The 26,673-nt window shown below is 32.9% G+C and overlaps 2 protein-coding genes across 4 annotated transcripts; both read right to left on the reverse strand.

The window, feature by feature from the left end:
* Positions 1 to 11,242: 11,242 nt before the first annotated feature.
* On the reverse strand, positions 11,243 to 15,279 carry LOC110884174 (protein NETWORKED 3C). 3 transcript variants are annotated; one of them, XM_022131860.2, is made up of 4 exons: positions 15,148 to 15,279; positions 13,860 to 13,984; positions 12,760 to 13,313; positions 11,243 to 11,374 (listed from the first exon to the last, which is right to left on the reverse strand). In XM_022131860.2, exons 2-3 carry the CDS (start codon positions 13,954 to 13,956, stop codon positions 12,769 to 12,771), a joined length of 642 nt encoding a protein of 213 aa, XP_021987552.1. In that variant the 5' UTR covers positions 13,957 to 13,984; positions 15,148 to 15,279; the 3' UTR covers positions 11,243 to 11,374; positions 12,760 to 12,768. The 3 variants fall into 3 exon arrangements, with proteins under 3 accessions (XP_021987552.1, XP_021987551.1, XP_021987553.1); XM_022131859.2 differs by having other exon boundaries at positions 13,860 to 13,967; positions 15,148 to 15,278; XM_022131861.2 differs by having other exon boundaries at positions 13,860 to 13,967; positions 15,167 to 15,230.
* Positions 15,280 to 18,782: 3,503 nt separating this feature from the next.
* Positions 18,783 to 26,528, reverse strand: LOC110884173 (sodium/hydrogen exchanger 2). The gene is made up of 15 exons (XM_022131858.2): positions 26,260 to 26,528; positions 24,918 to 25,092; positions 24,674 to 24,792; positions 24,502 to 24,599; positions 24,282 to 24,341; positions 24,071 to 24,117; positions 23,791 to 23,985; positions 23,260 to 23,306; positions 23,121 to 23,187; positions 22,907 to 23,007; positions 22,250 to 22,351; positions 21,929 to 22,067; positions 21,780 to 21,842; positions 21,402 to 21,485; positions 18,783 to 19,219 (listed from the first exon to the last, which is right to left on the reverse strand). Exons 2-15 carry the CDS (start codon positions 25,089 to 25,091, stop codon positions 18,911 to 18,913), a joined length of 1,605 nt encoding a protein of 534 aa, XP_021987550.1. The 5' UTR covers position 25,092; positions 26,260 to 26,528; the 3' UTR covers positions 18,783 to 18,910.
* Positions 26,529 to 26,673: the final 145 nt, after the last annotated feature.

Raw genomic sequence — 26,673 nt, forward strand, 5'->3', positions numbered from 1 at the left:
AATCATACATTTTCAACACAGAATCAAATGGTTAAATTTATTTTAAATTCTGATTACAATGCATGTATGATTCGCAAACTCCCCCTCAGCCCGAGCTCAATATTTTTTTCGTGCAGGAAGAAGATGGTGAAAAGAGCTAAACAAAACAGTACAGAGCACTGTTCTATTTATAGGCACTAGCAAACTACTGAGCATCAAAGCTGACGTCACCATGAAAGTGACATCTAACCTCCTAACAAACTCTTAACAACTGACCTATACAAACATTGCTATGCTAACTACTGATGTTTCAATTCATTACATAAAGTAACCATAAACAGCTGCTGCATCCTTCCACTACTGTGAACCCAGCAGTACTTGTCATGATCAGCGGTGCTTGAAACAAGGCAGTAGATTGAGCAGCATAGCTTTAGTTCTTCAACCGACTTTGACTTGAACAGCAGTTGTAGGTCAGCAGTTTGCATGATCAGCAGATAGGAGGTCAGCAGATGTTGAAACCACTTTCAAGGGGAGAGACTTGCAACCAAACATCTGCTTATTCTGGATCCACTGCTCTGATCCAGTTTTGGCTTTCATTATCTGTTCCTTTGGTAGGGTTCAATCCCAACAAAACCCTAGTAGGCCCAATTGTTGATGTGGATGGATACGGGCAGTACCCGCTTAATGATGGTACGTGTTGTAGCTGACCCAGAACTTCTATGGGCCCTATAAATAGAACATTACGTCTAGGAAACCCTAGTTTTGCGAAGTTGGACGACTGAAAGAGCGAAAAAAAGGTTGTTTGAAGTTTTCAATCACATCTGAAGATCTAAGGAAGAGAAGACTTGAAGATCTAGCATATAGGAGATCACCCCAGTGATTCTTATTAAGTTAGAACCTTTATATTTATTGTTTTCTAGAATCTATATCATGTATTTAATGAAATCTTGTTTTCTAGTTATGTGTACGGCTAGCTAACCACCGTCTAGCCGATTAGGTAGGATAAATATTAGTACTTTGTTGAGTTGAATGATTTTTTTATGAAAGTGTGATTATAGATAAGTGTTTATCAATGAACTTGTGATGTGTTTATCTATATGCTATGTTTTGATCTTTGAATGAGTTTGTGTGGGTAATCTAGGTCTTTTTGTGAAGTTATGCATATTTGATTTGTTTTATCTATTTCTAAAATATATATCGATCGTTAATATAGGGCTTGAAACTTAGTAGGTCACAGACAGATTTGTTCAAGGTTAGTAAAGTGTATGGGTTACCTATGCGAAGAACTTGATTAAAAGAGTTAATAAATTAGTTAGAGTTTGATTGAAACTGAGTCATATAGACAGTAAATCGCTCATTTTGTGAATCTATATAACTATACGATAAAAGAGGCTCTAAATCACAAGAGATATGTAAATCACTTTGCTACTTAAAACCAGATAGTTAGATTTGTCTATAGCTTGAGTATTCGGTGTTATGTGGTCAACCTAGTAGGGTAATGGTCTTTTAGCACTTAAGACCTCATTTATGGTTTCTACTATATTGAAATTTTCATACATACATAATCTGTACAACTTTGCAAAAAGTACTAAGAGGATTCTGATCTTGACTGGTTATTCTTTCTTACATTTGATTCCTTAAAAAACTATACTATATTCTGATGGGTACGATTGTCTGTTACGTGTGTAGTTAATATTATTTAAGTCTTTTAACTTAAAACTCGTCTGTGTGTTTCAATTGTATTTGTTATTGTTATTGTCTAAACACGTCACATAACGTGTTCTTTAGATTGATGTGTCTTACTGTCATGGTTGATTCGAAGCATTGAGCATGGTTCTTTTGTTGCTTGATTCATCTAAGCTGTTCAACATTTGTCCACAACTTTACCTCTTCTGTGTACGGTTAATGCAAGGCACGGCTCTAGCCGTAGTGATTTTGTTCAATATTTATTTTTCTTGATTGATTATTTGGACATCCTTTCTAGTAATTGGATTGACATTTTTTTCATCAAAATAAGTAATAGTAATGATTATATTTCACAATGTGTAACCATGTATGCACTAACATTGAGATAAGGCTGACCCAAACCCAAGTATTTTGAGGCTTGAACTTTAGGCCTCCAAATCAATAGGGTCTTCAACTTTAATAAAAATTATATATGATATCTGGGTTTGGTTGAACTTATCTTTACACATACAAAAGTTGTATACAAATACAAAAAAAGATAAATAAATAAATTAACTTCGCCAACAATAAACCTTTAAGTTTATTTTACTGGTCCCAAGCCCGGGTAAAGGAGGATTTTTCTCAAATAGTGTTTTTTTGTTTTTGGAAAAATGCCTCAAGTTTTTAATCCGCTTTAGGCCACCAAAATGGTTGAACCGACCCTATATGGAGACTAATATCCATGACAAAGTCGCACTAGATGTAACAATAATGTGCACACATTGCAAGATTAAACTTGCATGTCACACAAGGCAACACCTTGACGTCGTGTCACACATTGTGCAATAAACTTCCTGAGTTTACTTATTTTGATGTGTACACTTTGTAGACTTATTCCACACCTTGTGAATAATTATTAACGGGATATTTGGATCTAAGTCTAAATATGAAATGATTAATGCATTACGGTTGAATGGTATATACTAGTAACACGTCATATACTAACTAGATTAAGAACATGGGATTGTACTTAAGTAATCATCAGGGTTAACTATGTGTTCAAATCTAGCTAGATAGTTGTCGGGATGCTTTATGAGTTTGCGATGATTCAAGTCATACGATGTGTGTGAAACCCAACATACATACCACATGAAACTTAAGGTTTCGACTTTCGAGCATTTGTGGACCAATTTTTTGATTGTTACATGGAATCTATGAATTATACATGAATTAGAATCATTGCTCAAATCCCGTTTTAAAGTTTTAGCACATAGAGCAGAGCCGTTCCCGAAAACTCTCGAAAAAATTTAGGTTTCTCGGGCGACGAAAAGAATTGTGCCCAAAATTATGGTTAAGGGTAAATGAATTAAAAAATAAAAACTTAGTGATGGAGCAAAGACTCAAACTTGAGACCTTTACATTATTTTGAGATTGTTTTTTTCTACTACATCACCAATACTTTTTTGCATAATAAACAAACTAGGTTATTGCCCCGTGTAATACACGGGGTGAATCATAATTATAATGTGAAATAAAAAAAATATGTTCATAATATTTTCTAAGTATATATATATATATAATATACAGTAATATGCAGACCAAATACGAAATAAATATTGAAGTTTGTATAGCCATTCATAATAATATGATCTGTTATTTGTTTTAGGATTTGTCATAGGAACTTAAAATTTTGTACCACTACTAATATTTATTGTGACATTTTCTTATTCAAAGGTAACGTGTCTGATTTTATCTGATAATAGATTATTCTGACGGGTTAATGTTGGCATAATATTATATTTTCTACCATCCAAATATAGTTTCCTCATTTTCGCTATCATTAACATTAATATAAGGTATGCTCGTATTCAAAGCTATAAACCAATATGAGTTGTACGAAATAATTACTTTTATCACAATTAGTAAGGAAACCAATAAAAACTATTGATAATGTAATATGTCCCATACCATTTGGAAGGTCTGAAAAAGGACTTCTAGACAGATAAAAGTAATATAAATGAATAGACAAAAATTGAATCAATAAAACCAATTAACTATAGTTGAGAAAATACTATGTATAGTGTAATACTTTACATGTACAGTTGAACCAATGAAACATATATATAAGTGAAAAAATAAAAATACAGACATGAGGCACCATACGACAACTAAGTAAATATATTTTTTTTTTTAAAAAAAAGTTATGACATTCCGCATGTGAAGATACCTTTCACAGACCTCTACATCTTAGTTACAATAGGAAAAATTATGTATGTTAAGAGTTCACCTTGTTTTAAAACACATATATCTAACTTATCTAAAAATACATGATGTTTTCTATGTGACATAGATAATATGCATATTACTTATTTGACATGGTAAACTTATCTAAAAAAATATGATGTTTTCTATGTGACATAGATAATATGCATAGTATATGAAGAGTAAAAAAAACATATCTAGTATTTAGAATGAAGTGGAGTTTAATTCTAAATATTTGATGTAATATATTGAATATTAAATAATGATTTTTTATATTCTTGACAAAACTTTAATTATCACAAAAATCTAATTTGATTCTAGAAGGGAAAGTAAAACTTACGAAATTGATTAAATAGTTACTAATTTTATGGGTTTTTGTTTAATAATTTCATATCAAAATTAAATCCATAAATTATAGATTAGATTTAAGACATATTTTAGACTTTAGATTTACAATCAAAATAAAATTCTAATATAATGTTTAAATCTTTTTAGTTTAAAATTTAAAATTTATCAATAAATTATTGATGCCCTCATTGAATGACATGTGTCTCAAATTAGGTTTCTTTTATTATATAGTATAGATTAATATCTAAATATATAATTTAATAAATATATACAAGCTTATAAAGACTTTCGGGCCTTTTGAAATTTTGGGCCTTGGGCGTCAGCACAGGTTAGCCGACCCCAGAGCCGGCCCTGTTATAGAGTTTTGTTTAAACTTTGGGTAACTGTCAAGATTCACAACTAACCAAAATTAAAACATTTGCTTCACCATCATTTTATCTATAAGTCAACTTCGAGAAATATGCTTCACCTTATTATTGTTGGAGTAAATTACGTTTCTAGCCCTTGTGGTTATATCACTTTTACTATGTTAGCCCAAAATAAGAATTTTTAACATATTTGCTCTAATGGAAGCCATAATATTCTTCATGCCCCTATGGTTTCTATAACTAATTATTTTGGCCCCTAACTCTAGAGATCATGGGGGCCAAAATGGTTAGTTATGAAGACCATGGGGGCTAAAATAGTTAGACTTAGGGGCCAAAATGGTTAGTTATAGAGACCATGGGGGCAGATATGTTAAAAATTCTTATTTTGGGCTAATATAGTAAAAGTGATATAAACACAGGGGCCAAAAACGTAATTTACTCTTATTGTTGAGTTTTAGTTGCTTCTATTGTATTGTATTTTCAATATCTACAAAAACAATGGGCGGCGGCAATAGTTCTTGGATTCCACCGGTGGAAAAAGGCGATTGAGCCTTTTTTTTCTTTTTCTTTTTTTCTATTTGCCCTCTGTTTAAAGTTACGATGTTGCCCCTGTTAAAAAATACAGTTTTGTCATCGCTTTAGCTTTTGGCAAATTACGATTTTACCTTAGCCAAAAAATACAATTTTGCCCCAGTTAAAAATTACAGAATTGCCATCGTTTTAGTTATTTTTTTTAAATCCCCATTGGCCCGTGTATGATACGATTTTACCCCAGTTAAAAATTAGCCCCTATTCAAAGTTACGATTTTGCCCCTGGTTAAAATATAACAGTATCAACATCGCTTTAGCTTTTGATAAATTATGATTTTAGCCTAGCCAAAAATTACAATTTTTCCCCTAGCTCAAAATTACAGTATTGTCATTGTTTTAGTTTTTTAACAAAATTATAGAAGTGTTTTGTTTTAATTGGTTGACTCGATTTAATATTTATTCGTGCCAAGCGGCTGCCTAACACTCGCTCATTAGTCCAGACAAATTACAGTTTTGCCCCGACCTCAAAATTACGGTCTTGCCATCGATTTAGTTTTTTTTTTCTAGCAAAATTATGCTATTGTTTTTTTAATTGTTTGAAAAATATTCAGCCTAACGCCCCGCAACGCGGACGAGGCATCAACTACTTTATAACAAAACCAATTGGTGAATAGTAAATCAATAATTTTTCTTAGTTTTACTTTTTCTACTAAACTATATTTTTCTAACTAGGTCAAATGTCTTTTGTTAATTTATTATTATAATTTTAAATTATTTTTTTATTGTTATAACTAATTTTTAGCACATTTTTCTTTACTATTATAACTTTCTTTTTGATATGCTTATTTCTGTTAATGTTAACTCAAAATAGATTTGTGAATGGTAATTACAAGTAATCGAACTACAAACGTACATTTCATCAAAACTACCTTACCGTTTAGTTTTTGTTATATGTGATGTATAATTCGTCATATTAATAATATGATATAATACAAAGTTCGTATAAACCATTGCAATGTGCTTGCTTTTTTCTATGTTTCGATAAAAGTTTCATTCAAAATTGAACATGTCAAATACAATGTTATTTTTTTGTTAACTATTGTAACGAACCGCATGTTTGAACAACATCAGTATTGGTATTCATTTTATGGTTGTCTTGACATTCCAGTGTATATTCCATTCAAAACAAAGTTGTATTCACACTTGTATTCATTTTTATCTCTTTTGGTTGTTATAACGAGTATCTATTCCGTGCCGGTATCTTAACGTACTAAGGCAATGCCGACCAAAATCCGCAGCGAAACGCGGGAATCACACTAGTTTTAAACCAGAAAAAAAAAGTCAACAGTATCTTTAAATTAATTAAGTGGGTAAACTCAAACATTGTACATTGGGAAAATTACTATAGTGTCAATTGACCAATCAACATTACCAAATTGTCGCACTCAAGCTCCTTTGGACGGACTCCTACACCATGGGAGGAGTCCATTTGACAAATGGCATTTGTCACTTGAAGAGTCCATGTATGAGGAGCTGACACGTGTCTGACATAAAGGTTGGCTGACTCCTCCCATTTTGGCTGACTCCTCCCATTGCTTGGCGGACTCCTCCCATTTTGGCTGACTCTTCCGAAGCGTCAGTGAATTCTTCCGAAGCGTCATGGACTCTTCCGAAACGTCATGAACTCCTCTCTAAATTAAGCAATACTCATAATTTTATTATTTTATTTATCCCAGAAAATCATAAACTTGATTTTGTATAATATCTATTATAGTGTATAATAATGAAAACCTGCTCAAAACATCTAATGTAGTATATAATAAGGAAAATAAAAAAACATATATTATTAAGAAAATACCAAACTATGACAAAAATTAAAATAAACATACCTACGTATTCAACTTTTTTTTAAAAGTTAACGAACTTAGGTTATTAGAAAAAAATCAAGTTGAATGAAAATTAAACGGGTTAAAGGCTTATATTATTTAAAGTTTCTAAAATTAGTCTACTTTAAATACAATCATGTTTTCAGCAAAATTATATCGATACATCAAGCAATTACTAAACGCACCTGCCTACTTAGTTTTTCTAAAAGATTATTAAAGAAAAAACAAACTAAATGAAAATAAAATAGAGTAAAAATGTATATTAGTAAAGTATATTATTTAATGTAGAAGAGTAAAATTTAAACATTAAAAAACGTTACAAAAATATTAAAAAAACATTATAAAAATATTTTAACAATCTTTTATAAAATAATAAAATTATGAGTATTGCTTAATTTAGGGAGGAGTCCATTGACGCTTCGGAAGAGTCCATGACGCTTCGGAAGAGTCCACTGACGATTCGGAAGAGTCAGCCAAAATGGGAGGAGTCCGCCGAGCAATGGAAGGAGTCAGCCAACTTTATGTCGGACACGTGTCAGCTTCTCATACATGGGCTCTTCAAGTGACAAATGGACTCCTCCCATGGTGGAGGAGTCCGTCCAAGGAGGCTTGAGGGTGACAATTTGGTAATGTTGGTTGGTCAAGTGACATTTTGGTAATTTTCCCTTGTATATTTATACATTTTATAAAAGCATCAACTCTGTCCCGAAAACACTTAAAATCGTGTAACCCGACCACTACCTATTTTATTTAACCCATATATTTAAATGTATCAAACCGGTTGGCGGTTAATAAATGATTTGTAAATGTGCTAATCAGGTTGGTGGGTTGTAGCAAATTGGTTGAACATATCGTAAACGGGTTAACGAGTCATCCTGTTTAATCAAATAAGTTGGCATGATAGACATGTATAGTTAAGTGGTTTAATATTATCAAACCACACACACTACCCCGTCTATTAAATGAGTCGGATATAATAACTCAAAACTCATACATTTTTTAATCATGTTATTTTATTGAAATTAAAACTATCATTTCTTTGAATCAACACTTCAAACTAGATAAATTAAATGGGTGTGTTGATCTTTTGAAGTGTTGTAGAATTGTTTGGATATAAGAAAACATAGTTAGGAGTTAAGACTAAGCAAAATCTAAACCAGTTTTTACATTTACAGAATTATAGGTAAATGATTAGACTTTGCCATGGATTTGGGTTACCCGGGTTAATTAGGATTGGACCCAATACCAATCCTAAGTTTATCTAACCTAACCATGTTAAGAAACTTTTATACTTCTGATATATTTTACAACCAACAATGGCCGTTGTGTATTGCTTGGGTGTATTTTGAATTATATTAGAGTAAATTACTATTTGTTCAATGTGGTTTAACCAATTTAACTCATTCAATCTATAAAGAAATCTTGATATATCGTACCCTAAGATTGCATTTTTATAATGGTTTTGGTCCCTAACACTAATTTTATTACTTTTTTCCAGTTATGTAAAAGGGTATTATGGTTTTTTTAAAGCTTAGAGGTTGTTTATGTAAGTTACAAAGTTCTTTTAATATTTTTATTTATGTAATTACTCATTTTTTTTATTTCGTTATTTCACGATTATTATTTAATAAAATACGTTCTAAATATAAAAATAAATACATATTTTAGTTTCAATATCATATGTTTTTTTATATTTTTTAAACAATTTTTTTTAAAGTCGTTCATTTTTAAAACCGTTTATTTTTAAAGCGTTCCTTTTAGAACCGTTTTTGTAAAGCGTTCCTTTTATTTTTTTAAAGCGTAATTCCATTATTTGGATTGTTCCTTTGTTCGAAGTACGTTCATTTTTTAAACCTTTTGTTTATTAAAATCATTTGCTTTCTAAAACCTTAGATTTTTAACATAATTTTTTAATATCTTTTGTTTTTTATAAGCGCCGTTTGTTAATCTTCAAAAAAACCGTTCGTTTGTTTAAAATTTCATTTTTTTAAGTTTATTTTTTCTAACAACTATAAATAAATTATAGAATACAAAGTTTAAAAACGAACTATTTTAAAAAATAGTTGTTTTTAAAATACATGGTTAAAAAAAGAGTAAAATACCAAAATCGTCCCTTAGGTTTAAAAACGGTTTTAAAATACACTGTTTTTAATATACACGATTAATAAACGAACTATTTGTATTTTATTAAATAATAATCTTAAAAATAATAAAAAGAGTAAAATGCCAAAATCAACCCTTAGTTTAGTCATTATTGTTTGTTCCATTTAGAATGACTTTTATGTGCATTTGAGTCCTTTAGGTTTGCGTTTTATTGCATTTTCATCCTTGAGTTTGGCAATTTATTACGACTTTCGTCCCTCGAAATTTGGCCCTCAGGGATGAAAATGGTAAGATTTCAAACTTTTTTTTATGAAAATGGCACCTCAGGGACGAAAATCGCAAAAGTGATCAAACTACAGGGACGAATGTAACATTTTACTCTAATAAAAAAGATAAGTAATTACATAGATAATCTCTTAAATATTAAAAGACCATAATACCCTTATACTTAACTGGAAAAAAAGTAACAAAGTTACTGTTAGGAGCCAAAACCATTATAAAATGCAATCTTAGGGTCTGAGATGTCAAAAAATTCCCTTTTGAACTAAAGGGACTAAACTGGTAAAACCACATGAGCCAAAATAGTAATTTACTCTTCATATTATTATGAAATTTAAGTTGACATATTTTAAGATTAAAAAAGAATATTCTACAATCGTGCATTTATGGACTAGATTTGTTAGTTTTGGGCACGAATCTAACACATAACTCGTGGTTTAGGTTTAGTATAAACATGTTAAGGCCACTTTCAAGTCCAACACGTGAACATGTTTTGCTAAAGGGATCGTGCTCAGATTGACCTGTTGGATTCGCAGGTTAACGCATTTAACCCGTTTAATTTTATATTCATAGGTTGCCTTACGTAAAACTGTTAAACTCGTCATGTAAAAGGTAAACCTAGCTCATCAAGCAATCAAACTAATCCAGCATCACATTAAAAAACTGTTGGATAAATCAAGTTCAAGAATGCCTTGACATGGTAACATATTTGTTGAATTATTACTTGTACATAATGCTTTGAAGAAATGATGCGAGAGAAAGAGAGAAGGTTATCACAATACATATAATTGAGTTCTTAAAATATTTTTAGTTCACATGTATTCTTAGTTTTCAGCAAATAAAATGGAATATAATCATAAATGATGTAAAGCATTCCATAAATATCATTATGCTCAATGAAGCCCATAACACTGAATTGGTGGATCATATCAAGAACCTGTTTAACCCACTAAAGCCTGTCCAAAGATGATTAACCCCCCTGCTTTTATGTGGGCCCACTAATAAAATTACATAAACTTATTGGAAAAAAAATTAAGACTATGTGTTATCATAAAGCTCAGGCTTTGTTGGTATACCACATCAACAAATAAAGCCCAAACACACCATAACATCTTAGAGCAAATTGGGGCTTTGGGCAAATTAGTTGGGCTAGCCACAACATTGTGTGCTGTAAAAGTAATATAGTTGGTTGGTGATATAAAGTTTCTTTTATGAAGTTGACTTTGGAAACCAAAATAATCAAAAGGTAATATTTTATTTTATTTTTAATTGGTATTTTTGAGTATATGAGTAAAAATATTACCGTTTGATTATTTTGGTTTCCAAAGTCAATTTCATAAAAGAATCTTTATGTCACCAACCAACAACCAACTATATTACTTTTGCAGCACATTTTGCAGCACACAATGCCGTGGCTAGCCCCACCTAATTTGTCTAAAGCCCCAATTTGCTCCAAGGTGTTATGGTGTATTTGGGCTTTGTTTGCTGATGTGGCATACCAACAAAGCCCTAGGCTTTATGATAACACATAGTCTTACACCTCTTTTGGGCAATTCTGAGTGAGAAAAAAGTGTGCATACGTGTCACCTACATGATAACACTTTTTTCTCATCCAAGCCCCATAACACATGACCTAAGTAGATGAAATAATAATATTATTAGAATAACTTAAACTACACCCTATGAATTAATAATTTATGTAAACGAACCAATAAACGTTCATTGAAGTGAACTGAACTGTTTGATGAGTCATTCATTTATTGAATAAACGAACGGACATAAACAATATTTTTTTGGTTGCTTTAGTTAAACTAGCCCATGTTACCACTTCCAAACAAAAGGCTGTTTTCATAGATCTCAAATTGTATAATGTAGTGTATATGAATGACTCTTGTCTATCTACAAAATCTACTCAAAAAACATTTTTTTTCCCAAAATACCCTTGAGAATATGCTACTTCTAGAGTAAATTGTCATTTTAGTCCCTGAGTTTTGTTCAAATTTGCCATTTTAGTCCAAATAGTTTTTTTTTGCCTCTGTGTTCCTGATTTTTTCCTTTTGTTGCCATTTTGATCACATACACTAACTCCATCCAAAAACTCCATCTTTAACCAGGGGTATTTTTGGGATTTTCATTTTAAATGTTTTCAATTGCCATTTTGATCCAATTCCAAAAAATCAAAAAAATTCCAAAAAATTCTAAAAAATCATAAAAATTCTAAAAAATTGTAAAAAATCCAAAAAATCCGTTTCGGCGCGAACCATTTCGAACCCGAACCATTTCGAGCTGAACCGTTTCGACGCGAACCGTTTCGACCCGTACCGTTTCGACCCGAACCGTTTCGAGCTGAACCGTTTCGACCCGAACCGTTTCGACCCGTACCGTTTCGACCAGAACCGCTTCGACCCGTACCGTTTCGACCAGAACCGTTTCGACCCGTACCGTTTCGACCCGAACCGTTTCGACCCGTACCGTTTCGACCCGTACCGTTTCGACCCGAACCGTTTCGACCCGAACCGTTTCGACCCGTACCGTTTCGACCCGTACCGTTTCGACCCAAACCGTTTCGACCCGTACCGTTTCGACCCGTACCGTTTCGAGCCGAACCGTTTCGACCCGTACCGTTTCGACCCGAACCGTTTCGACCCGAACCGTTTCGACCCGAACCGTTTCGACCCGTACCGTTTCGACCCGAACCGTTTCGACCCGTACCGTTTCGACCCGTACTGTTTAGAGCTGAACCGGTTCGGGTCGAAACGGTTCGGGTCGAAACGGTACGGGTCAAAACGGTTCAGCTCGAAACGGTTCGGGTCGAAACGGTTCTGGTCGAAACGGTTCGCGTCGAAACGGTACGGGTCGAAACGGTTCGGGTCGAAACGGTTCGGGTCGAAACGGTACGGGTCAAAACGGTTCAGCTCGAAACGGTTCGGGTCGAAACGGTTCTGGTCGAAACGGTTCGCGTCGAAACGGTTCGGCTCGAAACGGTTCGGGTCGAAACGGTACGGGTCGAAACGGTTCAGTTCGAAACGGTTCGCGCCGAAACGGATTTTTTGGATTTTTTAGAATTTTTATGATTTTTTAGAATTTTTTGGAATTTTTTTGATTTTTTGGAATTTTTTTGATTTTTTTGGAATTGGATTAAAATGGCAATTGAAAACATTTAAAATGAAAATCCCCAAAATACCCCTGGTTAAAGATGGAGTTTTTGGATGGAATTAGTGTATGTGATCAAAATGGCAACAAAAGGAAAAAGTCAGGGACTCAGAGGAAAAAAAAAACTATTTGGACTAAAATGGTAAATTTGGACAAAACTCAGGGACTAAAATGGCAATTTATTCCTACTTCTATTAAATCTGCATTTTGAAAGCATGCCTCTTTTTAAAATTCAAATTCTCTTGCTTGATTGAATCCACATATAAACTCAGCTGTCTTATTGCTTCTCTTTTCTCTTCATCTTTTTCAACCAACATCTCCTTCTGAATCTTATTTTCTTCTTTCAGTCTTTCAATTTCTTCCCTCAAATTCATCAATTCTTCACTTTTTGATTCACTTAAAGACTCTTCATCGAGGATTCGATGATCATCGGTCTGTGATTCGTTGGAATCTTGATCATGGTACAAGTCAACTGAGTCAGAATAGCTGTCATAGGATTTGTCCACGTTAGTGATCGGATGGGAAGTTTGGTGTCGGGTCAAAAGGCGAGTACACGAGTCAAACTCAAACTTGGTGGCGTGATCATAGTGTAGAGCTAGTGCCCGATAGGTTCGGTAGAAATCCTCAATTTGTTTAATAAGCTCAGGTCGTTTCTTGTAATACATTTCTGCACGTTTTGCGAAAGAATCTGCTTCTTGTTCAATCAAGTTCAGCATGGATTCTGTCTTGTTATCTAGCTCTGTCAACCATGGTTCATATGAATGTCATTCATTGTAACAGAAATTTTCATAAAAGTTTTTCACAAATTAAAAAAACAAATTTATGTACATTTAAAGCAAGTTTAGTTAGGATAATACCAGTTTTACCCTTGATGTGTTTAAGATACCATTTCATTTGGAAAACTTGCAGAATGTTAACAAAAGGGTATCAGTCAGTGTGTGTTTTAGGTGGTTTTCAACCCATTTTTTGACTTTGTGTTCATCCCTCTATTAAAATCTACAAGTGTTTCTTGTTTCATTGTATAGTACTTACTATAAAGATAATGTATTCTAGGCATGTACTTACTTTTTATTCATCCTATTGGTATACTAACTACTAATATATATTAAAAATAAATCAATATTCCATTTTTTGACAGCATTAACCTTTTAGCAAGCTAAGTTATCCTAAATCTTGGTTGGTCAAGAAACAGAAAAGTGTTCAAGATATCAGCAACAAACTGGCAACACAATAGTCAAAGATTAAAAGATTCAAAAGTTGAGACTAAAACATATGAATGGTATACCTGCAAGAGTGGATTGAAGCCATGGAGAGTTTCTTGTAATACTGTTTTGACTGTCAAACCACCACCAATAAGCAGACAACTTCTTTGACTCTACCATTTTCTATTCACCTTCAAAAAATCCCAATCTACAATATTAGAAATTGCAATTAAGCCAGATGAAACTCCTATAATAAAGATTCACAGATCTGGAAACAGCTAACACTACATAAAAGCCGATTATAAAATCATATTCATACGACGGAGTGAATCAATCAACACAAAGAGGAATGCGATTAACGAGTCAATTTCGGCTGATTAGAGAGAATGTTTTCCCCTAAGTCATCAAACAAAAACTACACTAACAGAAGAATGTATATGAATCATTAGAGATAAATCATAGATAACCTAAAATCATATCCTAATAAATGTATGTTATCAGATTCACAACCTAAAATTTCACCGCTTCGAATCACATATTTTTAATAAACACGTTTGATTCACAGAAAAACTCGTGAACCAAAACTCATTCGGTTCACATAAATACCCGTTCGATTCACAGAAACAAATCATAAACGCATCTGAACCAAAGATCTAACATTGAGTATTCGGAAAAATCATAAACTACTTCAATTAAAGCCCTAACTACTTCTTTCATCAAACGAAAACTACATGACAGAAGAATCTACATCGATTATTAGAGATAAAACACAAATGAGTCTAGATTCAAAATACTCAGGTGGCGGGAAACATATATATTGAACTTAAATATTAATCACAAATTTCGAACCTCGAATCACATATTTTAGATAAACTCGTTCGATTCACAGAAAAACTCGTAACTCGTTTGATTCACAGAAATACACGTTCAGTTCACAGACATAAATCATAAACGCCTCTACAACTAAAGATCTAACTACATTGTTTACCTAAATCATCGAAAATTGAGAGAAATCATTAAAACAAACGCAATTAAACACCTAACTACTTGTTTCATTCAATATTTCGATTCACAGAAACAAATCATAAACGCATCTGCAACTACAGATCAAATTCTGAACAAACGAATCATAAATAGCTACAATCAAATCCGCATAATATATATATGTTATCAGATTCACAAACACGTTCGATTCACATAAAAACTCGTTCGAATCACAGCAATACACGTTCGATTCACAGAAACAAATCATGAACGCATCTGCAACTAATAAAATCATAATAAACAAATGCAATTGAAGCCATAACTACTTGTTTCATTCAATTCTCTACATAATAACGAGATTAACGAATGTAAATAAAGAAGAATTACCAGAAATCAGAACACAAACCAGAGCTTTAATGGCGGAAAGAAGATATTTGATTATTATATGAAGAAGAAGAAGAAGAAGGTAGTTGACACATGACTGTACAATTGTATAACAAACTATTTATATACACGCGGTGAAGGGCATTTTCGTCCATGTGAAATGGCTGACCAATTAGATTGTGACACGGAGTTTGTAGGCCGGTTGGACCCGGCGTTGGGCGAGACAAAGTAGGAGTTTGAAATGGGTGAAGTTACGGTTTTGCCCCTGATGTTATGTTTCGTTGAATGGAGATTAGTGTGGGCCCAGAAGAGGGGGGAAGTGTCATGAAGCTTTTAAACGGTTGTTTGGAGCGTCTAATACCAGAAAAGGAAATATATTATTTGTGAAATTTACCATTTTATATGAATTTAATTTAATTAATATAATTTTACTGATTACTCGCCAAAATTTGTATAAATATATAATTATGTGATTATTTATATTTTAATTCTATAACACGAGAAATTGAAATCGGATGGTACCATTGGATGTGTCAAAATTCTATAAATCATTGTAGCTACCTTAGCCATCTTAATCCGTTATTTTACTTTAAAAATTCTATAAATCATTGTAGCTACCTTAGCCATCTTAATCCGTTATTTTACTTTAAAACTTTGTTTTGTTATTTTTCTTTTCATGTAAAGATATGCATTGAAAATTCGATGAAGAAAGAAATATCATCTCTTAGATTCCTTAATGTAAAACATGAAGGTTAATTTCACTGTCCGATTTCCATGCCATTATAGCATAGTGGTACTTTGGGGGTGAGAGAAGGCTTAGGACTATTAGGTACTGGATTCGATATCTATACTATATGTGTATCCTCAAAACTTCTTAAATATCTATATCTATACTATATAATAAAAGAAATTATTTTAGGGATACTTGTTATCAATGTATTTTTTGATTTTTCCACCAAGCTCTTATGGATAATTATATTTAATTTAATCTCTTTTAATCAATTATAGATAACTCTCCTACTAAATATTATTTAATTTAATCTCTCCTACTTAACTATAGATAATTATTATTTAGTTTAACAATATAATAAAAGAAACCATTTTGGTTATTTAGTTTAATCTCTTCTAATTAATTATAGATAATCTCCTACCAAATATTATTTAGTTAATCTCTTCTACTTAATTATATATAATTATTATTTAGTTTAAATTTAATGGATACTTCTCATTTATAATATTATTTATTTGATTTTCTATATCATATTATCTTTATTGTTTATATTACCTAACATGTCATGTAATCATTTTTTAGTTTTCTTTTACTTAAAATCATTACTTATTTTTGACAGACACCTACTTATTATTTCTAAATTGTAATATACAAATTTACTTTTATTATTTACAATGATGTAATTATCTCTAATAAACTTTATTTTTTTTTCAGATATAACTTTTTTTATTATTTGGTAAACAATATTACATTTATTCAACCCGTGTAATACACATGGTTTTAAAGATATAACTTTTTTATTATTTGATATATAAAATTACATTTATTCAAACCGTACAATACATATGATTCTTATAGATATAACTTTTTAATATTTAATATATAAATTTACATTTATTCAACCCATGTAATAAATGTGGTTTTTAAAAATATATTGTTTTATTATTTTTTATATAAAATTGATTTATTCAACCTGTGTAATACACGGGTTTATAACATAGTATGATATATATTCAACCCAAATCTTAAATATCATATATATTATTGAAAAGTTTTTAATTATCATGTATAATTTATATCCAAAATTTAATTTGAATATCATATACATTTCTCGTTATTAAATATAATATATGCACATATATGTCCTTTTTAATATATTTTTATCAAAAACAACTCATAACATCACCAGTTTTTGCTTTTCTAATACATCAAAAATTTCATGCTTGTATCTTTTAACTTCGTTTTTTTTATACTTCCTTTTTGTAATACATCAAAAATTTCAAGTTTATTTATTTTAACATCGTTTTTTTATACCTTTTTTTTGTTTTTTACTTAGAAATTTATTGCGACTTTCGAACTATGCAAAATGAGGTAAAATTTATGTGGTAAACAAAGAGAAAAACATAGTTAAAAATGAGTAAATATGAAGTTTAAAGGAAAATAAGGGTACTTCTAGCTAAAGCATAACGAGAGCGATCAATCACGTAGCTAATTAGCTAAGAGGAAAGTTTTCCTTATTCGAATTTTTCAAACAATATAAGTAACAAATGTGAGGTTTATAGTACAAATGGTCTCCCTCACCCACCATACTAATCTTTTAGGATGGGTTTTCTTGTTTGGGATATAACATATAGGTAGCGTTCGTTTCATGGAATGGAATGGAATGGAATTAGGAAGTTTTTCTTTGTAAAAATGATCTTGGTTGGGGGAGGGAGGAATTTGAAATCCTTCACTCTAATGAAATTTGTGACTATTTCAACATTCCTTAGAAATCCTTCATTCTAATGAAGGAATGGAATGGAATGTTGAAATAGTCACAAATTTCATTGATTAAAGAAATTCATTGGATTTCAAATTCCTCCCTCCCCAAACCAAGATCAATTTTACAAAGAAAAGCTTCCCAATTTCATCCCATTCCATTCTATGAAACGAACGCTACCATAGAGTTGTGGTTGTCAAAGGTGTTGATTTGAAGGGTTGTAGCCTTTAGGTTGGCAGTTACCGATGAACCATTGTGACTCTATAAAGGTGTCTATTGGTAAGGGTGTATTTGGTTCGTATGGTACAAATGAAGGACGTGATGCTTCAAAGTCGATGGTTACCAAAGAACCATTGTGACTCTTTAGTTACTTGAAAATTTAAATCAATAGGCTTATCACCATTTGTGCAATGTTGAAAAGGTAAGTTGTCCATTGCTTTGTTGTATTTTGGAAAGTGATTCGCCACAAACCCAAAGCACGTTGTTCTATTGGACGGTGGAGGCAAAATAGCTTTAAGGATAGAGATCACTCTCATCTTGAAGCAATAAGTTCTAGTTTCCATTATAGTTTTACTTTATCCTCACAAAAGTTCATCTTGTATAGTGATTGTGGACCTTACAAAAAATATTGAACTCACAACATATCTTTCATAGCATGTATTTACATTGGTATCCGACTATCCATGTCACAGGTTCACAACTGATCCCGCAAGCTACGTGTCCGGACTACAGATGACTGCCTTCGGTCCCCCAAACCGACTTAAAAATGGAAACATTTTAGTCTCATTTTATCGGTTCTTAACGACGGTTTATTCTTTAATCTAATAGCAAGTATTGTTTAGGTCATGTGTAATGGGAATTATAGGGGCATGAAAGGGTTTGATAACGCCACCAGCACCTTTCCCTGGACGTTATAGAGGCATGAAGAAGGGAGGACATTTCTAGAATAATGCCCAAAGAGGAGAAAAAAATGGAAATGGACTTTTTGAAGGGGTGTTATGAAAGATGTGGCGAAAAATGCCTCTTATGGGGCATTAACCATTACGCATGGTCTTAGTATTAATGATGTATCAAATAAAGGGAAGTTATACCTTTTAATGCATTGCTCGCATAAAACAATAACATATGCGACACAACTCACACAACGAATAGAATAAACTACCAAGTAAAATTTATAAAATAAGAAATTAGTAGGAAAGTTTCAAGTCTAAACTAGTGTCAAACTGTCAATGCATTCCTACTATGTACAAAAGTCAAACATAGTCAAAACCTAGAAGTCAATGTATCACATCCATGTCGCGGGTCCCAGTGGCATATGAAACAAACCCGCTACCGCCAAAAACTGGGCGCATACATGCGTCGTCAAATTTCCTCCAGTAATAATGAACTGTGCTTGTAGGACTGTTGAATAGCATCGCTAGACTCGGTTTGCTTCTTAGGGTTCGATTATTTCCATTTTCAGGATCATCATAATCAGGTCCATTTTCTAGAAGTGGCGTCATTGATGATGTTGGGCTAGATGGTTCGGTTTGGCTCGATTCAGGTAGCAACCTCCTTATCAGCGGCTTAGTCAGCAATCCAAATACCTGCGGTTTTGGGGGGTAAAGGTGTGAGTATTTATTGTTTGAAAAAAAAACAAGAAGTAAATTATTTATGTCTAAATTATCAACCCAATATATCTCCGAACCATTGACCAACATGTCAAACATCAACCAAAATGTAAAACTGAATCCCCTGGCCTTTTTTTAACAACAATTCCTAGATTTTTTAGGATAAATACACCAATACCTGCACTCTGCAGGATTTGAACTCCCAACCTTTTTGGATGTGGAGCACACCACTTAACCACCAAGATCTCCCCTTGGGGCCCATGACCTAGTGGTCTAGTCACTAGTGGTATGGAGCTTGCCGGCAACAAAAGTGGTGTGGGTTCAAATCCTTTGATGTTCAAGGTTAGGTAGTATTCAGGTGTAAAAATATGTTGTTCAAAAAAAAAAAAATGTCAAAAGTAGAGGTGGTGAAACGGGGGAGGGTGGGTGTGGCGTACAATGGGTCAAAATGGATTTGGGATTGGGTCATAAAGTGTTTAAAAAAGCGTGAGGTGGGAGCTTCACGTTCGTGTGATGTTGCTTTATATTTAAACAAATAAGCTTTATGTACATCAAAAGTTGCATCTCTTTTTACACATCAACAAGAAGTAAACCATTCATAATCTCTTCACCCTTTTGATCAATTTTTACATATTTGCCTCCCCATGACCCTGATTTTGACCAATTTTGGACCCACACGTGCATGAAGCACCACTTCAAGACCCTGAGACGTTTTCCTCATGACGCCTCAGGTGATGTGCATTTTATAACCAAGCTAATGAAAACATGATGACATTAAACACTTTTGCTCTTGAGCTTTTCTAAACCTTCGGTTAACATATTTTGTTAAATCTGATTACAAAAAATATATTATTACAATAATATGATTTTTTGAGCCAAGCCAATTAGTTGGTTATATGGATTAATATATAAAAAAAACAGACCTCTAGTGACTTTTGACCCATTTGACACTTTTTTTTGGTTTAAGGTTTTTAGATGACCTATGTGATCAGTCAAAAGATAAACTTAGCCCGAATCGCCATATTTTCAAGTACAAGTATCAACTATCAAAAGGCGAACTCCACTCAAATTAATTGGTTTTCGATCTTTTTAACTGATAGCATCATAAAGGTTACAGGGCGGAAACAATTGCAATATATGACTGACCAGAAAAATGTATTAAAGATAAAAAACGAAATTTTGGACCTCAACTTCGAATTTGCATGGAAAGAATTTAAAAAAAAAATCGACTATTTGGGGATGAGTGGCAATGCAACACATTAAACTTGAAAGCAGGGGTGTTCATGATTTGATTCGGATACGAAAATTTCAAAATTCGACTCAATTATTAAGAATTCGATTCGAATTCGAGTCCAGTAAATCAAATACGAATTTATAATTTTAAATTCAATTCGAAATTCGAATTCAAATATACGTATTTATTTATTATATTTATACGCATATAACTTAAATTTGGGCTATAGTATAAACGGGAAAGGATAAATAGAAAACCCACTTGTGGTGAGAAAACCCAGGAAACTCTAAGCTCCCGACATTTTTTTATTTTTGAAAAAATTACACGTAATATACATGTTTTTAAGGGCTTTGAGCAAAAAGAATCAAAAAAGCGCCAACCAGATTTTTAAAAAAAACAAACAAGTTTTTGTGTAACATATGTTACATTCATGTGTAACATATGTTACAATCACGTTGCGCAAAACTTGTTTATTTTTTTTTTTTAAATCTGGTCGGCACTTTTTTGATTCTTGTTGCTCAAAACCCTTAAAGACATGTATATTACATGTGTAAATTTTTTCAAAAAAAAAATGTCATGATGTTAGAGTTTCCTAGGTTTTCTCAATTAAGAGGGTTTTCTCCCAATACTTATAATCTAAGTCCTAAAATAGCCCATTCCCAAGCCCAAACAACCCGTAACGAATTTACATAAATGAATTTGAATTAAAACGAATTTATTCGAATTCGAATTTTAAATCGAATTCGAATTGAAGTTTTAATTCGAATCGAATTGACCAATTTTTAACCGAATTAAATTTCCAGCAAAAAAAAAAAATAAATTATTCGAAAAATTCGATTCGAGTAATTCGAAAATTCGATATTCGATTCGATGAACACCCCTACTTGAAAGAAAGGTGGATGATAAAGGGATTGAGATGCTTACAATAGTGCTGAAGAGAACAACAGTAATGGTGCTGGTGATCAAAACTGCATTTACAGGCTGAATTGTTTGTCCAGATCCAGTAAACTGCAAACAAATCAAAAAAATGTACTTATATTAGTAAATCCACATAAACGACATATAATGGACCCACTTCATTTGGGCGAGTTTCGACCCGTTCAACTCACTGGACCCGAACCAACTCATGGGTCAATATTTCCACATGCAGCGAAGAGTGTACATAAAAGATCAAATACGTGAGTTAAGCTTACTATCTTGAAATGGGTGAGTGATGGATCAAACATGTTGGCCCATCATGACAGGCCCATTTGGTTCCCAGCCCACCATATTTCTATCGATTCATTTTTCTACCAACTTTACCTTTTTATACGCAAGCGCAATAGATACAGCTCCTCGCATCAGACCAGCCCACCAAACTACAAACTATTAAAAAAACGTATGATAAACTTTATTGTTACCATGTGTAATCCATAATCAAGAAATTTGAACTGTAGATTCAAGTTACTTACCTGCTGTCTAATCCCGATATCTTCATTACGATCCCTCCGAATTAAGTTCGAGATATATGAAAGAGGTAATATGAAAGCTGCTCGCCCAATCATAATCAGCACAAGTAGTATGACACTTGCCCAGATAGATTTCCCAGGGCTGCAAAATTAAATCGTTGCTACAAATTAATGAGGTCAAACGGTTCGAAGTCGGCTAAAGTGTATTTTTAATGCATAAAACCTCCTTAATATTTATATTCAAAATAAGTGTATATGATTGTAGAAATATTATGCAAGTTTTGTAATCATATTTGACACGCTAATCGTTTAAAAAATGGTTACCTGTCATTAATAAACCTCCATTTTCCAACATCCAACGAGTCCATACCAACATACAAGAAAATAAACACTTCTGCGATATATGACATTGTTGCAAAAGCATGCCTGCAATCCACACCATTTAATGTAGATATTTTCATATAATTACCAAAACTAAGTAACTTTTAAAGAGAAAAATTGTATCGGGTAAAATGCCATTTTCATCCCTGAGGTTTGGCCAGTTTTGCGACTTTCATCCAAGGGTTTGTTTTTCCGCATCTGGATCCAAAAGGCTTAAAATCTTGCCATTTTCATCCGGTTCGTCAACTCCATCCATTTTTCTCCGTTAAGGAAAGGTATTTTCGTCTTTTTTGTTAACTTAAGGGTATTTTCGTCTTCTTTGAATGCTTGTACATTATGCTAAATGCTTGTACATAAATCGAAAAAAGACCGAATTGCCCTTTATGTTAACAAAAAAGACGAAAAAATACCCCTGCCTTAACGGAGAAAAAAGATAGAGTTAACGAGCCAGATGAAAATGGCAAAGATTTCAAACATTTTGGATCCAGATGCGGAAAAACAAACCTTTGGACGAAAGTCGCAAAACTAGCCAAACCTCAGGGACGAAAATGGCATTTTACTCGATTGTATTTAAAAGAAGGTTTGGAGATAATTACGCACTTGGTAGTCACTTGTGATTTATGAGTAACATTATGCCAGGCGTAATGTGACATTACAATCCCACAAAAGAATACAGTAAGGATTCCACTTAATCCAAACACCTGGAAGGGACAAACTTAGTTTTGTGACAAAAAAGATTAACATAATTCCAACATAAAGATTTACAGTGGAGGCCAGAACTATCCATTTAATGTAAATATCTTCATATACTTACTTCAGCTGTAATGTAAGAAAGATAAGCCATGAGTATCATGAGAGCCACTTCACGGTCAGTTGAATGCCTGAAAATTGACGAAACATTCATTAAAACATTCATAAATACTACTGAAAACCGTCATATAGTAACTGTGTACCTTCCAAAATATAATGTTCTAAAGATGAATGAACATAGCAGCCCAACCTACAAGTGATATGAAAAACCATCACATAAACGGCTACAAAAATGAAATAACAAAAAGAGTTAATTACATAGTTAGTCCCTGTGGTTTGCATAAAATAACATACTTAGGTACTAATAGTTTAAAATCACCTTCTAGGGTATTAACTTTTCATTTTGTAACGTTTGGAGGTATTAACTTCTAGGGTATTAACATAGATAGTCCCTGTGGTTTGCACAAAATAACATACTTAGGTACTAAGAAAATGTGATTTTAAACCTACAAATAACGTTAATACCTCCAGACGTTACAAAATGAAAAGTTAATACCCTAGAATGTGATTTTAAACTATTAGTACCTAAGTATGTTACTTTGTGAAAACCACAGGGACTAACTATGTAATTAACTCTAACATAAATGAGCAATGTATACCGTACCAATTCAAGCAACAAAAAATATTAATTTACTAGCGGAGCATATAGGTTAATAAAGATTAAAAAAACTTACGCCAACGCCCAACAAGGTGCTTAACCCAAACAATTTGAAGAAGTTAGCGGCAAACTCAAGAGCAATATACAAGTCCATGTCAGATAAGTCAAACTTTGTGATTGCGTTAAAAAGTACCACCGATGTTGCATCATTCACGACACCCTCTCCGAACACTAAACTGTATAATAATGGTGTTTCTTCTTGATTAAGCACCTAATCACAGGATAAAATTTGGTCAACACGTTATTACCTTTTAGTTCTATTCCTTTTAAGGATCACAAATCAAAAGTACATGTACCTGCAAGGTGCAAACAGAATCTGTTGCGGAAAATATGGCTCCAAGTGCTACTCACGGTCACGGAAAAAATATTTAAATGAAAGGGTTAGAAAATTATGTGTCGGGTGTAAGATTCAAATGTGCATCAGCTTGTATATTGTGATGAATCTGTTTATATGTATAAACAAATTATACACGCTCATTTTGAGAATATCAGGAAAAGAATAAATACCGAGATAGTCCTTGATCTCAAGGTAACCAATGTCCAACATCGGAAACAAACGTCTTGCACCTAATTTAAAAAAAAAAAAAAAGATTAAGAAAAAAAACTAAGTTAAAGTCTAATAAATCTTAATCAAATAAACACTTCATAAAAATATAAAAACCACACAAAAAAGATTACCAAAGTATATATCACAAAAGCCTTCTAAAATTGTAAGCAAATAACATACCGAACGATATGATGGCGAACGAGATCAAAGTACCAACAACTCCAAATGAAGTAATGGTCATGAAATTGCGAAAAAACTGTTTCTTTTTCACCTGAAACCTGTTGAAATAATTTAACGCTAATCATATGTATTAACACACTAAAACACATATGTTAATACAAATCTTGCATACCCAGCATTGAAGATTATCGGTGGAAGGAGATATATAAAGAAAAACTCTTGCTTGAATTCCAATATGCGAGAGCTTTTACCACCAGAAGCATATAAAATAAAGCATCCTGTCCCTAAACCCTGTCATCAGAAGACAATATTGCAATGCTCGTTTTTGTTACCAATTCTAGAATATAAAACAAATGCAATAAACTAAACCAAATTTCATCATAAAACGTGTTTATGATACCGAATTAGTAACTCACGATTAGAAGGGCGGTGATCGATTGATTAAACCATCGACTCTTTTCGAGTAGGTGACCCACAACGATGCAACCGCATAGAAGGGCTGCAAATAATGCTATCTGGTCTACAAACTCAGTCTCAGGGTCTGACGATAGAAATGAGCTTGTTAACAATGAACGGACATGTGAATCCATACTGCAAAATTGCAAAAAATAGAAAAAAAAAATTATACATTATATATCCATACTGATTCTATTTTATTATTTCAAATAATCTGTTCATTTCAAAAAATACATATATATAGATATATTAAAATTGTCAATTGGCGATGCTCAAAACTAGGGATGAGCTCAGCACCAGTACGCAACCGAACCTAAAGTATCGATCCCGAAAAGCACAAAAAGTGGTTGGTAAGGTACTTGTATTCGAAAATAAATCGACCCAAAATACCGTACCGAACCGAAATACTGATCCCGATAAATGCAAAAAGTGGGCACCAGTACTAGTAACGAAAGTGGCCGGTACTGTACCGATATTCAAACGTAAATCGACCTAAAATATCATACCATACCGAACCAAAATACTGATCCAGATAAACGCAAAAAGTGGGTACCAGTACCAGTAACGAAAGTGGCCGGTACTGTACCAGAATTCAAAGGTAAATCGACCCAAAATACCATACCATACCGAACCGAAATATTGATCCCGATAAACGAAAAAAGTGGGTACCGGTACCAGTAACGAAACTGGCCGGTACTGTACCGGTATTCGAAAGTAAATCGACCCAAAATACCGAACCGGAATACTGATCCCGATAAACGCAAAAAGTGGGTACTAGTACCAGTACCGAAAGTGGTCAGTACGGTACTGGTATTCGAAAGTAAATCGACCCAAAATACCGTATCATACTGAACCGAAAAATTGATCCCAATAAACACAAAAAGTGGGTACCGCTACCAATACCAAAAGTGGTCAGTACGGTACCGGTATTCGAAAGTAAATCAACCCAAAATATCATACCGTACCGAACCGAAATAATGATCCCGATAAACAAACGCAAAAAGTTGGCACGAGTACCAATAACGAAAGCAGCCGGTACTGTACCGGTATTCAAAGGTAAATCGACCCAAAATACCGTACACAAAAGTGGGTACCCAAAATGACTCAGCACCGCCTAAATCCAATCGGGGGATGCGCAAAACCCTAAAAGTCTAAACTAATAGACGATAACAGAATTCATGACGATGAAATAGTTAATAATCATAACTCTAAACCGTAACAATTGTATCAATAACAGTAATTAATACACAGAATTCGCTTGCAGTTGTTTCGAAAAACACATATAGTTGAGTGACGTCATACCTGAAAATCCGGTGAAAATTCGGAACAGGAACAGAGTTCGTAGAATGAACAAAGTGGAGAAGAGATTATTTGATCATATACTTTTATGTAAATAATAACTTTGATGAGAATTTTAGGGTTTCTTAAGAAGCAAGATTCGTGCTGTTATTGTTATTGTGAAAATGTAATGAAAACCCGCGAAGGTGAATCAAGTATGAGCCACCGTTGGATTATTTGTTACTTGGAGATAACCTTTTTTTTTATGTTTTTGAAGATTCTATCTCTACCTAACAATGTGGTTAGGTGGGGTAAACAAACGAATTTAGATGAGATTGACTCGTTAACATTATCGAATTTAGATTTAGATGAGATTGACTCGTTAACGTTATCGAATTTTATAAGACTAAGCCTAAAACAATAATATATTATTACTAG

The sequence above is a fragment of the Helianthus annuus genome, chromosome 10 (assembly GCF_002127325.2).
Source record: "Helianthus annuus cultivar XRQ/B chromosome 10, HanXRQr2.0-SUNRISE, whole genome shotgun sequence".
NCBI lineage: Eukaryota > Viridiplantae > Streptophyta > Magnoliopsida > Asterales > Asteraceae > Helianthus > Helianthus annuus.

Coding starts and splice junctions, on each gene's coding strand:
- LOC110884174 (XM_022131860.2), bottom strand. CDS start 13,956: ATGGTAGAGTCAAAGAAGTTGTCTGCTTATTGGTGGTGGTTTGACAGT. Junction 13,314..13,859: donor GCTTCAATCCACTCTTGCAG/GTATACCATTCA, acceptor CATGGTTGACAG/AGCTAGATAACAAGACAGAA.
- LOC110884173 (XM_022131858.2), bottom strand. CDS start 25,091: ATGGATTCACATGTCCGTTCATTGTTAACAAGCTCATTTCTATCGTCA. Junction 24,793..24,917: donor CGATCACCGCCCTTCTAATC/GTGAGTTACTAA, acceptor TTCTGATGACAG/GGTTTAGGGACAGGATGCTT. Junction 22,352..22,906: donor AAATCACAAGTGACTACCAA/GTGCGTAATTAT, acceptor TGTGGATTGCAG/GCATGCTTTTGCAACAATGT.